The sequence below is a fragment of the Macrobrachium rosenbergii genome, chromosome 50 (assembly GCF_040412425.1).
Source record: "Macrobrachium rosenbergii isolate ZJJX-2024 chromosome 50, ASM4041242v1, whole genome shotgun sequence".
NCBI lineage: Eukaryota > Metazoa > Arthropoda > Malacostraca > Decapoda > Palaemonidae > Macrobrachium > Macrobrachium rosenbergii.
In genome coordinates this window covers 24,200,001-24,214,857 of record NC_089790.1, presented here as the reverse complement: position 1 = coordinate 24,214,857, position 14,857 = coordinate 24,200,001, and the positions used below count along the sequence as shown (strand labels likewise).

Here is a 14,857-nt window from a genome sequence, read left to right as displayed (position 1 = left end):
TCATTGCTTACACGGGAAATATCTTTTATCCAAGTTCCTTTTCTTTGATAAACGAATTTTGCAGAATGTAACCACACGCTCGGAATTAAGTTTTCCTTTTTTTTTCACCCGTTGCATCGAAGGTTATGTAAAACCACTGAGGGATGTAATAGGAAACGCACAAAAAGGCGAGTCTTTTGTTTTGAAAAATATATTGTTTCACTGGAAATGGAAAAGAAAATCTTCATTCTGCATGGTTCTGTTACAAGGATATATATATATATATATATATATATATATATATATATATATATATATATATATATATATATATATATATATATATATATATATATATATACAGTATATATGTGTGTGAGTGTATATATATATATATATATATATATATATATATATATATATATATATATATATATATATATATATATATATGTGAGTGTATATATATATATATATATATATATATATATATATATATATATATATAAATAGAATAGAGAGAGAGAGAGAGAGAGGGAGTGTTTGCGTGTGGGTGAGTGGGAGAGACAAAGCTTAAATAGAGAATGAGAAAGTGAAAACGTTATGATGTTTCTGAACGTGAAAAGGAGAACAGAAATACCTCTCTCTCTCTCTCTCTCTCTCTCTCTCTCTCTCTCTCTCTCTCTCTCTCTCAACAAGAAACGCGTAACCATGGTGTAGAAGCTAGCACTCCCTCCTCCTCTTGCTCACCATGACAGTCGCATCGTTTCCCCAGCTCGAGCTGGATCGCTTCTGTATTGTCTGCTGTTTATCTCTGCTCTTTTCATGATCGTGGAGGCAGCAGCGAACGCTCGGACATTAAGACGCAGTAAGTTCTCATCTTTTCATTTAAATATTTAGGTTTTTTGTGGTTTATGAACACGTTCGACGGCGCTGACGCTGTGGAAATTTGTTTTGCGTGGATAAATGGGAAGTGGTTGTGCCTTTATCTAATGCTGGAATCTTGCAAGCAAATCGTTCTTCGATGAATTTTCTCTGATTGAAATCTCTTGCCCTCAACTCACTCGTGTGTAAGCGAAATGCAGGTTTTACTGTTGGTTTAAATTACTGATATGTATATTATATATGTGCATACATAAATGTAAATAAATATGTATGATGCGGTTTTTCCGGAATGATTTAGAAATTGATATGGAAGTTGGGAAGCTTACACAAACATTTACTGGCGGTTTTTGGGAAGTGATTATATCAGCGAGTGATGATTTTTGAAGGCCATAAACGCTGTACGATGTGTTTGAAGCTGCAGAGGAAAGTCCATCTCAACTTTAATCGAGCCAATGGCTGAAATTGGAGGTCGAAAAAGAGCCAATATGATCTTGGCCTTATCAAAGGAAATCGCCCTGTCTGACGAATAGATGAATCTCCTTGGATGTAAGTTTTCCATCTTTGTTGACGCGCCTCTCTCTCTCTCTCTCTCCTCTCTCTCTCTCTCTCTCTCTCTCTCTCTCTCTCTCTCTCTCTCTCTCTCTGGGTGTGTGTTTGTGATTACGGCGAGAACACTTCAGTTACCGGAATCAAACCAGAGTCGTAGTAATAGCATACAAAAACATCACACACTGAATGATGAAAATGGAAACGCTCAAAGCGGCTGCTGTTCAAGAGTATCCCGCTTGCATTCCTTTGTGTGTTCTGGACTTCACGACCATGGTTCCACCTTTGAGTTTGCTCAGAATCTTTTAAGTACTAAAAGACTGCATTTCTTGGTGGTTAAGTGTCTTAACATAATGTAGTGAGTAATGTTTATTGAGCACTTCAAGACTGTTTTGAGTTCACGAAAGCTTGCTGACCAAAAGGCTGCCTTCTCCTGATGGCTCTGAGCACAGTAACTCGTCGGAGACTCATGCGACGATGTCCTAATAACCAAGAACAGCCCCTGTACAGTTTCTTAGTGGTATGGCACCGCATGATAGTGTGTGATAATAGCTCGTGAAATGGCTACATATGCCTGACAAATTCATGGAAATGAATACTTGGCTTCCCTGATTCCAGAAAGCACGGAATTGTTTAGTAGTCTACCAAAAAGATGACTGTGAGAGTGTTTCCCTTGATAACTAAATCTTGATATTTCTAAGCGCCCTTCGTGCTATATAGATCATGTATGCCAAGAGAGCAGGATATTTCTGTAAAGGAGAACTTGGAGCTGCTCACAGCTCAAGTGAGACCTTAGTATTTATTGTTGGGTTGGCTTAATTCGGCAGGGAGCATGTATTTCCAGAAGCTGAGAACCATGTTGTAGGGTAGTGTATAATTTTCTTCGTTCCCTTGTGAATGGTGTCTTTTTAAGGTTGAATATTGTTTTTATTTACTAACTTTCAGCACAGTAGATATCCTCTGATGTTCTAAACCATACTCTTATACAGCTTGAATTAGAAGAGTGACGCATCTTCTTCGGAAACCGTGCTAAGCATTTTGATATTTATAGGTGACTCAAACTTAAAACCATCGGAATAACACTTGAGGGTCTCGTAGCGACTAGAGTTTGTTCATTTCCTACTGGACCACAGCATTGCATCTTTTGAAACCAGTGTTTAGCTCCGAAAATCCATTTCGGAATATTTTCACACAATCCAAAATGGAAAGTTATTTCAATGCGACACGCTGTCAAATACCTTCCCGTAACCAACAAAAGCCATCTGCAGGGGATTTTTGTTTTTCCTTGCACTGCTGTATGATATGTCTTCACACACACACACACACACACACAAATTAAGTATATCTTAGTTTAACCAGACCACTGAGCTGATTAACAGGTCTCCTAGGGCTGGCCCGAAGGATTAGATTTATTTTTACATGGCTAAGAACCAATTGGTTACCTAGAAAAGGGACCTACAGCTTATTGTGGAATCCGAACCGTATTATAGCGAGAAATGAATTTCTATCACCAGAAACAAATTCCTCTTGTTCTTCACTGGCCGGTCAGAGATTCGAACTCGCGACCAACGGGGTGGTAGCTGAGGACGGAACCCGCTCACCCAGCGACGAACACACACACACATAAATATATATATATATATATATATATATATATATATATATATATATATATATATATATATATATATATATATATACACACATATAATATTCATACACACATGTATAAATATATATGTGTATATATACATATACATATATAAATATAAAATATATATATATATATATATATATATATATATATATATATATATATATCATTATTATCATCACTTTCATCGGCGTGCGAAGCAAAGCGTCTATATACAATACCACTTGTGTATTTTGCACTCCCACAAATCACTCATGTTCAGCCTCCCGTCCTATAATTCTTAACCAAGTGGGTCTGGATCTTCATACTCTTGTGGTGCCCACAAGGACATCATCTGACAGCATGTACTATTCTCCCCGGGTAGGTGCGAAGAGCCTTTTCCAGGCCATCTCCATCTCCCGTTCGTCATTATCTCATCCATATGTGGAAAAAAAGTTAAGTATACCTTAGTTTTACCAGACCACTGAGCTGATTAACAGCTCTCCTAGGGCTAGACTTATTTTACGTGGCTAAGAACCAATTGGTTACTTAACATCCGTAATATTCCTTACGGTATCATTTATATCTCCGTCCTGCCATCTGACTACTAGTATTCTTCTTAAAGCTTAAATCTCAAATCAACAAAATTCTTTAGATACAGTTGCATTGTCATGATTCATGCCCCTATAGCAATGCAGATCATACTAGTCGAATGTTTATTCGTGGGCAGTTTCAGTCTGATTTCCAAATCCTTTCCATCCTGCCTATTGTTTACATTGCCTTTTTTTAGTCTTTCACTAAATTCAAATTACCTTTATCGAATTTTATTGTTCAGAATTTTTTGAAAAGATTCAGCCTCATTAATTATTTCGCCATCCATTGTCATTTCATCCTTTTGTACATTCTGTCCTTTATCGTTCCTGCTTTTTATAGATTTTTCTCGCGTCTCATCTCTCGAGCAATATGGTGCATTCTGTTATACAAGGTTTGTGAATCTCATAGTGTTTCGTCTGTTAAGTTTCTATCGTTACTCCAATGCAAACCTTCTCTTACATATCCAGCCACCTTTGTATGATAAAATCTATGAAAAGAGCAAACGGCAAAGGGGACAAAACAGTCTCTGTTGCCCCCACTATTTACCATACTGCAAACTCACTTTACAAGACCCAAGCAACACTTAATTTGCATCTAATCCGTTCGTAGATAGTTTAAGATAGCTTTCATATTGAACGGGAATACCGTAGCCACGCAAGACCTTCCGTAATCTTGGCCCGTGGACGCTGTCTGTTACCTTCTCGCAATCAACAAAAGCCTTCAGAAGGGGATTTTTAAATAATATGCAATGGTGCACAATATGTCTTCGGAAGTTGCTTTGTGGGTCAAAATACGAAACAGTTCAGTGAGGAGACTAAAAGAATATGGGAAAGCTTTACTGTTTGTTGCCCATATAGACCTATGTAAAGCTTATGACAATGGCTAACAGAGCTATGATGTGCAGGGAACTGAGGATATAGTGTTTATGATGAGTTTTTGGGACAAATTAGAATTTATATGATGAACGTTCATATGTAGACCGAATAGATGGTTTTTATAAATGTAGGTATCCGGCCAGGGTATGTTCAGCTTCCAGATTTAATTTTCTTTATGGGTGAAAAAGTAAATATATACCTTTAAATATTGTGAGATAAGAAAAGTTTTGTGTTGATTGAAGACTGGCTGATACACTGTTAATTGGTGATAGTAAAGGAAACATTCAGAGGGAGATTGGTATAAGGTTAAAACTATAAAATGATAAAACTGAAAGTGAATGTAGGCGGCGATAGGGTCATGAGAGCAAATAAAAGCCAGAAAGCTGGAAAAGCGAGTGTTAGTATAGATAGGGGAGGTATAAAAATGGCTGCCTGCAAAAGGTTTGGAACAGAAGAAAAGTATTTATGGAAGCAATGGATTTGCATAAACAGATTATTGAGTCAGCTCTCCTTTATGGAAGTAAAGTATAACTAATGAAAGGGAATGAAAAATATTAAATGCTGTTGAGAACAATTAGTTATGTTGCATACATCAAGACGTGAGAAAGGTGGAAATGGTTATGGATGTAGAGAGTTGGCATAGCCACTGGTATAACTCTTTAACACTGTTTGATACAAGGCAGTGAGGCTAAGAATCTCATCCCGTCTCTCTCTCTCTCTCTCTCTCTCTCTCTCTCTCTCTCTCTCTCTCTCTCTCTCTCTCTCTCTCTCTGCATAAGTCTTTTTGAAAGGGAGCTCATTCTTTTGCAACATGAAGAAAATAGGATGTTTTAAATGGATATGTACCGACCCCTTTATCCGTTTATGGCTTTCTCTTCAGATTACAAAAAATTCAGTGTCTTCTTTATCTGGTGAAGACCTTTGGGCTAGAGCTTTATTGAGTAACAGATACAATGTGTGGGAGCTGAGGAAAAGACGTGCATGACAGGAATGTAGAAAATATCAGAGAGAGAGAGAGAGAGAGAGATGCACGACAGGTTGCACGTCAGTGCAATGGAAGGTGTACTGGGATTTACCCCTAACATTTCCATAGGACGAAGTGACGTCAAGTCAAGTCATTATTTCAGACTGAAATGACACCTGCGATTTTCTGCGTCATTTGTTTTAAAACATGGTTCGTCCATCATTACTTCCGCATTTACAGCGTATGTGCGCATCCTATACGTAGAGAGTAAAGCCACCCCTTGCCTCACGGAAATCATCATTTTAAATAATTGTCTTTCTCTGTTGTTTTTCTAAAAACTCCCTTGTTCTCATAATGTTTCATTCTTCAGAATTAGGGTGAAATGCATTCCTTAAGCTCAGGTATAATGCTTTCTGAAAAAAAAAATGGGACGAGCAATTTTTTTTTCTTTTTAGAAAATGTTGCTGAAAATGGAAGATTTTCCGCTGCTAAACTGCAAATTACAAAAAAGGGACGCGAAAAGGCCGCTCCAAGGAAATTAAGCTGCATCACTGTTGCTGAAGTGATATACTCGGGTCGTAACAGAATTGTGATCGTTAGATGAAAAATTAAGGTAAAACTGCTCTTCTAAGGGAAATAATTTTAAACATTTATGTTCTGGTGATTTAGTTATATATTTTTATATATATAAGTTTATGTTTTACTGATATTAAATTGAGAAGGCTAAGAATTTGGCTGTGAAGCGAAAAAATGTTTGAAAAGAAATTCTGCGACAATTTATGAACAACCATAGCGATGACATAGCTTGCTCCCATGCCATTATTTATTTCAGATATCTTTGACTATAGTTAATTCAGTATTTTATGGGCTTTTCTGTTCAGATTTACATGCGTATTTATTGCAGTTTGTGTGGGATAGAAGAGAGTCAATTGCCGGGTTGACAGAGATGAGATGCATACTCATGAGTCAAGCAAGGAAGGGAAAGAGAAAAGAGTAAAGACGAAGCAGACCCACTGACAAGGAGTGGGATGGATCAAGAGAAACCCAGAATAGCGGCCAATGTCCGGTTCATCTTTGTACTGCTGAACAAAGAATGAAGCAGTTACGCGGAAAGCTTTCACGAATTCGGTCAGTCCGTATGCTTAAACAAAATGCTGATATGTATGTGTGTATATATGTATATATATATATATATATATATATATATATATATATATATATATATATATATATATATATATATATATATATATATTTGTAATAGCAAAATTGACATCTTAACTTCTCGATGCCTTCACACTTTCTGAATACGTTTGTTACTACAAATCTAAGTTCCAAATGAAACAAAAGAAATTCCGAGGCCCGTGGCAGGATTCGAACCCGCACCTCATATGTCAGAATGAGGTTAAAGTTAACCCCTTGACCTCGTAGTGAACGTGTCAAGTGTTTTGAGATTGTCTGGGCACATGAAGAGAATCGACTATGACATATTGGTGTGTATAATCGGAGGGTTTCGGATGTAAATAAAGTGGTGGACAAAGAGAGACTCAACTGCGGAAGCATGAGAGCTAAGTGGCAAAGCGTACTTACAAGATGTTAATACGCTACTCATGAGCATTTTGTTTAAGTACATTGACTGACCGAATTCGTGAAAGCTTTACGCATAACTGTTTCATTCTTTGTTCAGCAGTGCAAAGATGAACCGGACATTAGCCGCTATCCTGGTTTTCTCTTGAGCCATCACACTCCTTGTTAGTGGGTCTGCTTCGTCTTTACTCTAGTTTTCTCTTTCTGAATACGTGTGTGTGTGTGTGTGTGTGTGTTTGGTAAAAGAGAAGATAGCGCCAGTTTTGTCCGTCATTGGCCAGGCCTTGGATGTAGCCTCTATCCTGGTCAGTTATATGCATAACGCGTAGATATTTACTATACTGAAGGCTAATACACGGTAGCTAGTGTATGCTTTATTCCTTTGGTTTTTTGCTCGTTAAATAGAGATCATGTGTGAAAATGGTTTCCAACTGAAGATTCGGTAGAGTGTATTTGATGGTAATTTGCAAGTGTTTCCATTGCATGGGATTTTTAGGTTTTTCTTTTGGCTACCCTGTTTGATATTTTTCATTGGCTCTCACATGAAATAATACCTCTCTTTTTCTATTTCAAAGAGATAACTATTCGAAAACGATGAATGTGTAACTTTGAAAGAGGAAGTAAGGTTACCTGATAGCTCTGAACGGCAGATTAGCGTTTTAAAGCGTTTCAGACTCGAGTGCGTTCGCTGGACATCTGTCTGAAGAGTTAATTAGCTGTAATGGGAACCGAATCTTGCTCTTGTGTCCACTGCATCAAATCCGCTGTCAGATGATCGCATGAAAAGTTCCTCATACCTTCGCCTGTTTCGACGATTTACGATTTTTCACAGTGGCATTTACATGATATCGAAAATCAACATCACATCCTAGCTTTTTGAGTGTATGGGATGCATAAGGAAATATCATTTCTAACTTACCGGTTTTAGTGGAGAGTTTAGAACTGACGTCTTCATGGAACTGGAGAGGATTTCGGACCCGAAAAAAACCGGAGGGGGTCAAGATGAGACAATGGAAACGGAAAAAGTTTACCGCTTTGATGGGAGAGGAACGTTACCCCAAGTTTGGTGACAATCTCCAAGTTTTTTAGCCCACCGAAGTGTTTACGCACATGCGCTCTGGTACACATACCTGAATACACGGCTACAACATCATCTCTCTCTCTCTCTCTCTCTCTCTCTCTCTCTCTCTCTCTCTGTATTGTATTACGTATATGCTTTTGCAAGCAATATGTTAAAATACAGTTTGAAGAAATGGGTATGTACACTTCAGAATTACTGTTGTAATTTTCATAGGGCGTAAATAAATTATACTTACGCCCTATGAAAATTATTGTGAAAATTTATTTGTTCGTTTTGAAGTGTCCAGTGAATAATGTTAGCTATGATTGTTATATGAAACGAAAAAAAAAGACCAGTTAGGTCTGTATAAGATGTTTATTCAAGAATGTAATTGGTAATTTAAAAAAATATATATAATATATATATATATATATATATATATATATATATATATATATATATATATATATATATATATATATATAATATATATATATATATATATATATATATATATATATATTTTATGCATATGTATATAAGTGTGTGTATAAAATGTACACATTTGCGTATAGGGCAAATGAGATCAGAGATGCTCTTCAGGCCAGCAGTCTATGAAATTGAAATGCAAAAGGCAGAGAGAATAATTGAAATGCAATGTTCCGAACCCAGCAAGATCAGGCGGAGATTAAAAGGGGTTGAATTCGATTATAAATATGAATAACTACCGGCGGTTGCACATGAGCATGAAATGTTATACTTCTCAACGTAACATAATTAGTTTCAACGTTTTCCAATCATTATTTTAGTTTTCTGTCAAAGAAAACTATTATGCCGGCTTTGTCTGTCCGTCCGCACTTTTTTCTGTCCGCGCTTTTGTATGTCCGCCCTCAGATCTTAAAAACTACTGAAGCTAGAGGGCTGCAAATTGGTATGTTAATCATCCACCCTCCAATCATCAGACATATCAAATTGCAGCCTTGTGGCCTCAGTAGTATTTATTTTGTTTAAGGTTAAAGTTAGCCATAATGGTGCTTCTGGCAACGATATAGGATAGGACACCACTGGGCCGTGGTTAAAGTTTCATGGGCCGCGGTGCATACAGCATTATACCGAGACCACCGAAAGATAGATCTATTTTCGGTGGTGGCCCTGATAATACGCGGTAGCGGCTGTACAGAAAACTCGATTGCGCCGAAGAAACTTCCGCGCATATTTTATTTGTTTTATTGAAGACTGTCTGTGACGTTCGAAACTGATGTTTGTTCAGTAATGACTCCTTTTATAATTTTGCTGGAGAGACAAACTTTCTGTTAAAAATTTCAGCATACACTGAAATAACGCACATTTTAAAAGCCAGCACAGTTATAATTATAAAATCGATGCGATTGGATAAATAAACGAACGTTCAGTTGAAAATTTACACACACGTTCTTTTGCAGCGTCGTTAGACTCCTTGTGAGAGAACTTCTGCTAGAATCTCTTCTTCCAGCGGGAGGTGTAGCCTACACAGTGGGATAAGATTTTCATTCCTAGGGAAGTCGGTCAAATGGATCCTGGTTTTCCAAGGGGGGGGGCGTCGAGTTATCTACGTATCTGTCTATCTATCTGTCTTTCTATATATTTTAATATAATATGATCTTGACTAGTCCATGTTATGACAATCACAGACAATGTATGGATAGAATGAAAGATAGATATAGCCGATATAATGCTTTACTAGTTAGGGTAAGAAATTTGCCATGCGATTAATATCATCCACCATGTGATTCCTTTTTACCGTTTTGTTTGTCTTTATCTTAATCCTAGTCCAGTTATTCTACTCTGCTGGATCATTTACCTCATCTATCCTTAATCCTTCTCTTGATATACTGAAGTAAGGAGAGATATGGCGAGGCAAAGGCAAAGCTTCCGTAGGAATAGTCTGTGAAATATTCACACTGTCATGCAGTCTGTCTGATGTGAGATTTTCTTTTTGCTAAATTGATAAAAATGTTGGTGCTGTTCTTGGCGATAATGATTGTTGTTTATCAGGTCGAAAACTGGAAAACTGTTAATAAACGATAGAATTTAGAGTGATATCAGAAAGGAAAGTAGGTAAAACTGCAACCTTGGAGTTCAAGGATATGCTTATCAGAAGCTTTGAAGGTTTCCATCTAATTGAAGTTGGTTTAATTTCTTGTTTCATGACTCTCAGTTTCAAAAATCTTAGGTATGTTTTTATCTTTTTAACCTTTCTTTTAAATCAGCCTTTAAAGTGTCAATAAATAATCTTTCATGAAAATTATCCATATTCTTTTATACAAAATATCGGTGGTCTGATTCTGTCTGCAGTGAGTTCCGAAGCTCTGTGATTTTGCAGTTTCCGTTGAGATAGCTTTTGGGGGTCTGTCAAGAGAAGGAAAGCTTTCTACCTTCGAGAGAGTTCCATTTTGTTTGTGCTGCTTTAATAGAGAGAATCTGTCTACACGGGTATGCTAACCCGCTCTTCTTCTTCTTCTTCTTCTTCTTCTTCTTCTTCTTCTTCTTCTTCTTTGTGTTTCGAATCGTCTCTTGTGTGAAGACAAAATGCATCTACCCTTTGTGACTGTGAAAAACAGGCAGTTAAAATTATATGTATTATCTACACTGTGATGCAAGGATTTCATTATTATAGTAATTCAATGTTTTACAATTAAGGCAAACAGTGCATGCACAGATATGCTAGGTGTATGATTTTGTTGCATGATGTCTTGTTAAACCTTTCCAGTAATAATATGCAAAGAATCATAGAATCCTTATTATTTTCATTGGCGTAGAAAGTAACAAAAAGTAAAGTTCATTTATAAATGGTCTATCCCTAATTCCGGTGTCGGTTGACATTTTTGCTACATGTCTGGAACAGTCGACTTGGATCACGCTCTTTTGTGTTGGGTCTACCGCTGTAGACTCCATAACAGAAGTGGCAGAGTTATTTGCTTATGTAGTGTCTGCTATGTAGTTACCTATCTATCATAAGTTGTTGCATACCATTCCTTTTTGTCCCCATTCATGTCTTAAATTGCACTTCCATAAGAACCATTTATCTGTGCCTGGTGTCAGTAATTATATGTAGCAAGTATGCACCGAAAAATAACAGTATTTCGCTCACCTCTTCTAATGCCAATATCGATTTTCTTTTTGTAAATTGATGGCCGAGATTATTTTTCCAGTTACTATCCCTGGTCCCCTTAGAAGTGACTTTCGAAGGAATTACCGATCCGATTCTAACAAAATGAAACTCAGGATTGAGGAATTTGGTCCAAAACCTGCCTTTGATGGCGCATTTGATCATATTTGTTTCCTAAATGCCAGCTTTCCAAACTAACGGAAACTAGGCAACACACTCCGTTTTAAAGAGCTGTATAACTGCTGGTCTGAATAATATCAGGTTAGTATTCTATTTCCTGTACAATCTAAGTTTGTTGGAAAGTTGATCTGTAGCTCTTACATAATTAATCTGAATATTGTTCTTGATAGCCAGTCTGCTAAAGGACTCAGTTAGGCAGCTGTGATGTCATCGCAGATCCACACGTCAACAGTGACAACTGATAATGAGTCTAGAAGTACTGTCCTTGACATTTAACCATAAAGTTCATGCGTATAGACTTCGCAACTTGAGCGTTGGCAGCTATTTACTTAATCTCTTTCACAAGTTTCTGTAGATGAAAGGCAACAGAGTTGTAGTCTACAGCGTTTTAAGCGAAGCTAGACCTATATTATTTGGTGTTCTTCACTGTATTGCCCAGAGATCATTCACCCTGAACAGAGATCCACAGTAGAAGATCAGGGGGTGGTGTAGTCAGTCGGGAAAAGGCTAAATTCCAGCAAAATTAACACCTTTCGTTGCCCGATCCATTACTGTGCTCTCAATCCACGATTACGCCTGCATAGGTAACACTGTACTTGGTTTTACCTTCAACTTCAAGCTTTATTTTCTACAGCCCTTAGAGATTTTACCACCTAATTCTACCAGAAACTATGAATTGTTCGTGAGAGGATGGTGCGAATGAAACACTTCAGACCTTTTGTTAATACTGATTGATTTATTCACTTTTTTATCTTTTTCTTTTATTGTATTGTTATCAGGAACGACTTTATTTCTGTTTTGTTATTAATTTTTAACGCACAAGTATGATATAGTACTACGGTTAATTATACCGTCTAAAAGAAATAAAAAATTGTGCGTAATACGTATGTCATTGGTCGTAATGTCACAATTTTTCACTGTGAGAGGTATCAAAACCTTAGGGACGATGGCTAAATTCGTATCATGCAAAGCTTTATGCGTATTTGAGACAAGGAATTTAATTTCCACCAATGAGCTTTTTTTCCTTCTATTTGCAAAGATGGTTTCGCCAGTATTATCTAACTTCCTCACACGCGTAATGATAGTGGTGTTGGAGTAAATGTATTTTGAAGTTTCTAATTATGCACAGTTACTGGTAAATATGCATAAATAACGCATGGTTGGTAAATGTGACACATATTAGCAAAATAATATAATTTACTGGACGGTTTGCTGTTACTAATTTTATTACATTTACCAGACAGGCGGATTTTTACGCATATTTATAGGTAATTAGGCATGATTACTAATTTTTGACATTGACACTGACACATTTAACACATGGAAGGCCATTGCTCTTACAACAACCTTAACCTCATTTGCTCATTCAGCATTTATAAGAAATAGAGTCGGTTATTATGAATGTCTGACATTCCGGTAATGTTTATGATCGCAGAAAGAGTTTGTAGTTACAGCCTTTCTCTTCTCTGTTTTTCCAGGTGTCAGTGGACGACCGAAGACAGCTGTTTTCTGCTGGGAAGCTAAATACCGACTCCAGCATGTCGGCCTACGGTTCAATAGTTTATCAAATGAAAGACGCCAACATGGAGTCGAACAACACCTGCGAGTTCGTCTACAAGGCCCTCAAGGTCCTCAGTAGAACAGGTGAGAGAACAGATGATGACTTAATAGGAACAGGTGAGAGAACAGATGATAACTTAATGAGAACAGGTGAGAGAACAGATGATGACTTGATAAGAACAGGTGACAGAACAGATGATGACTTAATAAGAACAGGTGAGAGAACAGATGATGACTTAATAGGAACAGGTGAGAGAACAGATGATAACTTAATGAGAACAGGTGAGAGAACAGATGATGACTTGATAAGAACAGGTGACAGAACAGATGATGACTTAATAAGAACAGGTGAGAGAGAGCAGATGATGACTTAATGAGAACAGGTGAGAGAACAAATGATGAATTAATGAGAACATGTGAGAGAACAGATGATGACTTGATAACAACAGGTGAGAGAACCGATGCTGACATAATAAGACAGGTGAGAGAACAGATGATGACTTAATAAGAACAGGTGAGAGAACAGATGATGACTTAATAAGAACAGGTGAGAGAACAGATGATGACTTAATAACATAATTTGTTAAGACCTCTGAAGCAAATCTTACTAATGTTTTGGGGTTTATCCATGAAAATACCTTTGACCTTTACAATGCATAATTGCTAATTATTCTTAGATTCTTTTTATATTTTCTGCTCATGCGTTTTTTAAGTAACTTTTTTTCATTGTTGGAAGATGAATATTTTTTGCTCGATTCATTGTGCCCCTGTGAATTATTGCCATGGCTTTATGACAATTGTAACCTTTGTGTTTGGAATATTTGTTTAGCGTATCTAGAAAAACATACAAATGAAGTTAGTTATTAAATCTCATCGTAGATATGCAAGCTACGCATATAGCAGTACAGCACATACAAACATTGGCATACATACACATATATACTTATGAATTTTATGTATATGTGTGTATACATACATATATATATATTTATATGTATATATATGTATGTATATGTATGTATGTATATATATATATATATATATATATATATATATATATATATATATATATATATATATATATATATATATATATACTGTATATATGCACAAGGTTAGTAAGGGAAAGGAGCAAAAGTTGAGATGCAAGGAAAGATATTTTTTAGCCAGTTTTTCTTCGTAGAAGGGAAGGGAAGCATTAGTGTTAAATATGAAAGAAATAAAAGAATAAATGTGCGAATCTGTTGGGTTTTTACAGCTTTAGCAAATTTCACGTTAAAAACTGCTGAAAGGATGCGAAACATGGGACAAATTTTTTGGTCAAAAGGTTGCTCTATAGCAGTGGTTCTTAATCGTTTTCACTGTATACACCCTTTCAAATCAGCAGTAAGTTCTCGCACCCCATGAATTGCTGATATAAAAAAAACTAAAGTACAAAGTTGATATGATTTTTGTTAATAACAAAACCACATTAGGAAATTAAGTGTAGATTTATCAATAGCTCAGAGCACTGCTGTAGCAAAAATAATAATATTGATAATAATAATAATAATAATAATAATAATAATAATAATAATAATTGTTATTATTATTATTATTATTTTTTTTTTTTTTTGCAGAAAAAAATAACATGCGTATATAAAAATATATTTTGCTTTCATTATTCATGGGCATCCTCGCACCCCTACAGTAAATGGAAAGAAGGATCAGTCTTTTTATGTGGTTTGAGCATTTGGAAAGGATAGAGAACAACATATTATTGAAAACGATGTATAATTTGGAAGTTCAAAGAAAGAAAAGAGGAGGAGGTCAAGTAAATGCTACAGTAGGTATTGGGTGTGGAAAG

General features: G+C 36.3%; 1 protein-coding gene across 3 annotated transcripts in view; it reads left to right on the top strand.

Annotated features, from left to right (window-relative positions):
* The window catches only part of LOC136832763 (uncharacterized), a 689,728-nt gene that overhangs the window by 641,554 nt on the left and 33,317 nt on the right, over nucleotides 1-14,857 (top strand). For all 3 annotated transcript variants that reach the window (XM_067094295.1, XM_067094296.1, XM_067094294.1), the window contains one exon: nucleotides 12,930-13,095. In XM_067094295.1, the coding sequence (XP_066950396.1) occupies nucleotides 12,930-13,095 (166 nt within the window). The remainder of the gene's footprint in view (nucleotides 1-12,929; nucleotides 13,096-14,857) is intronic.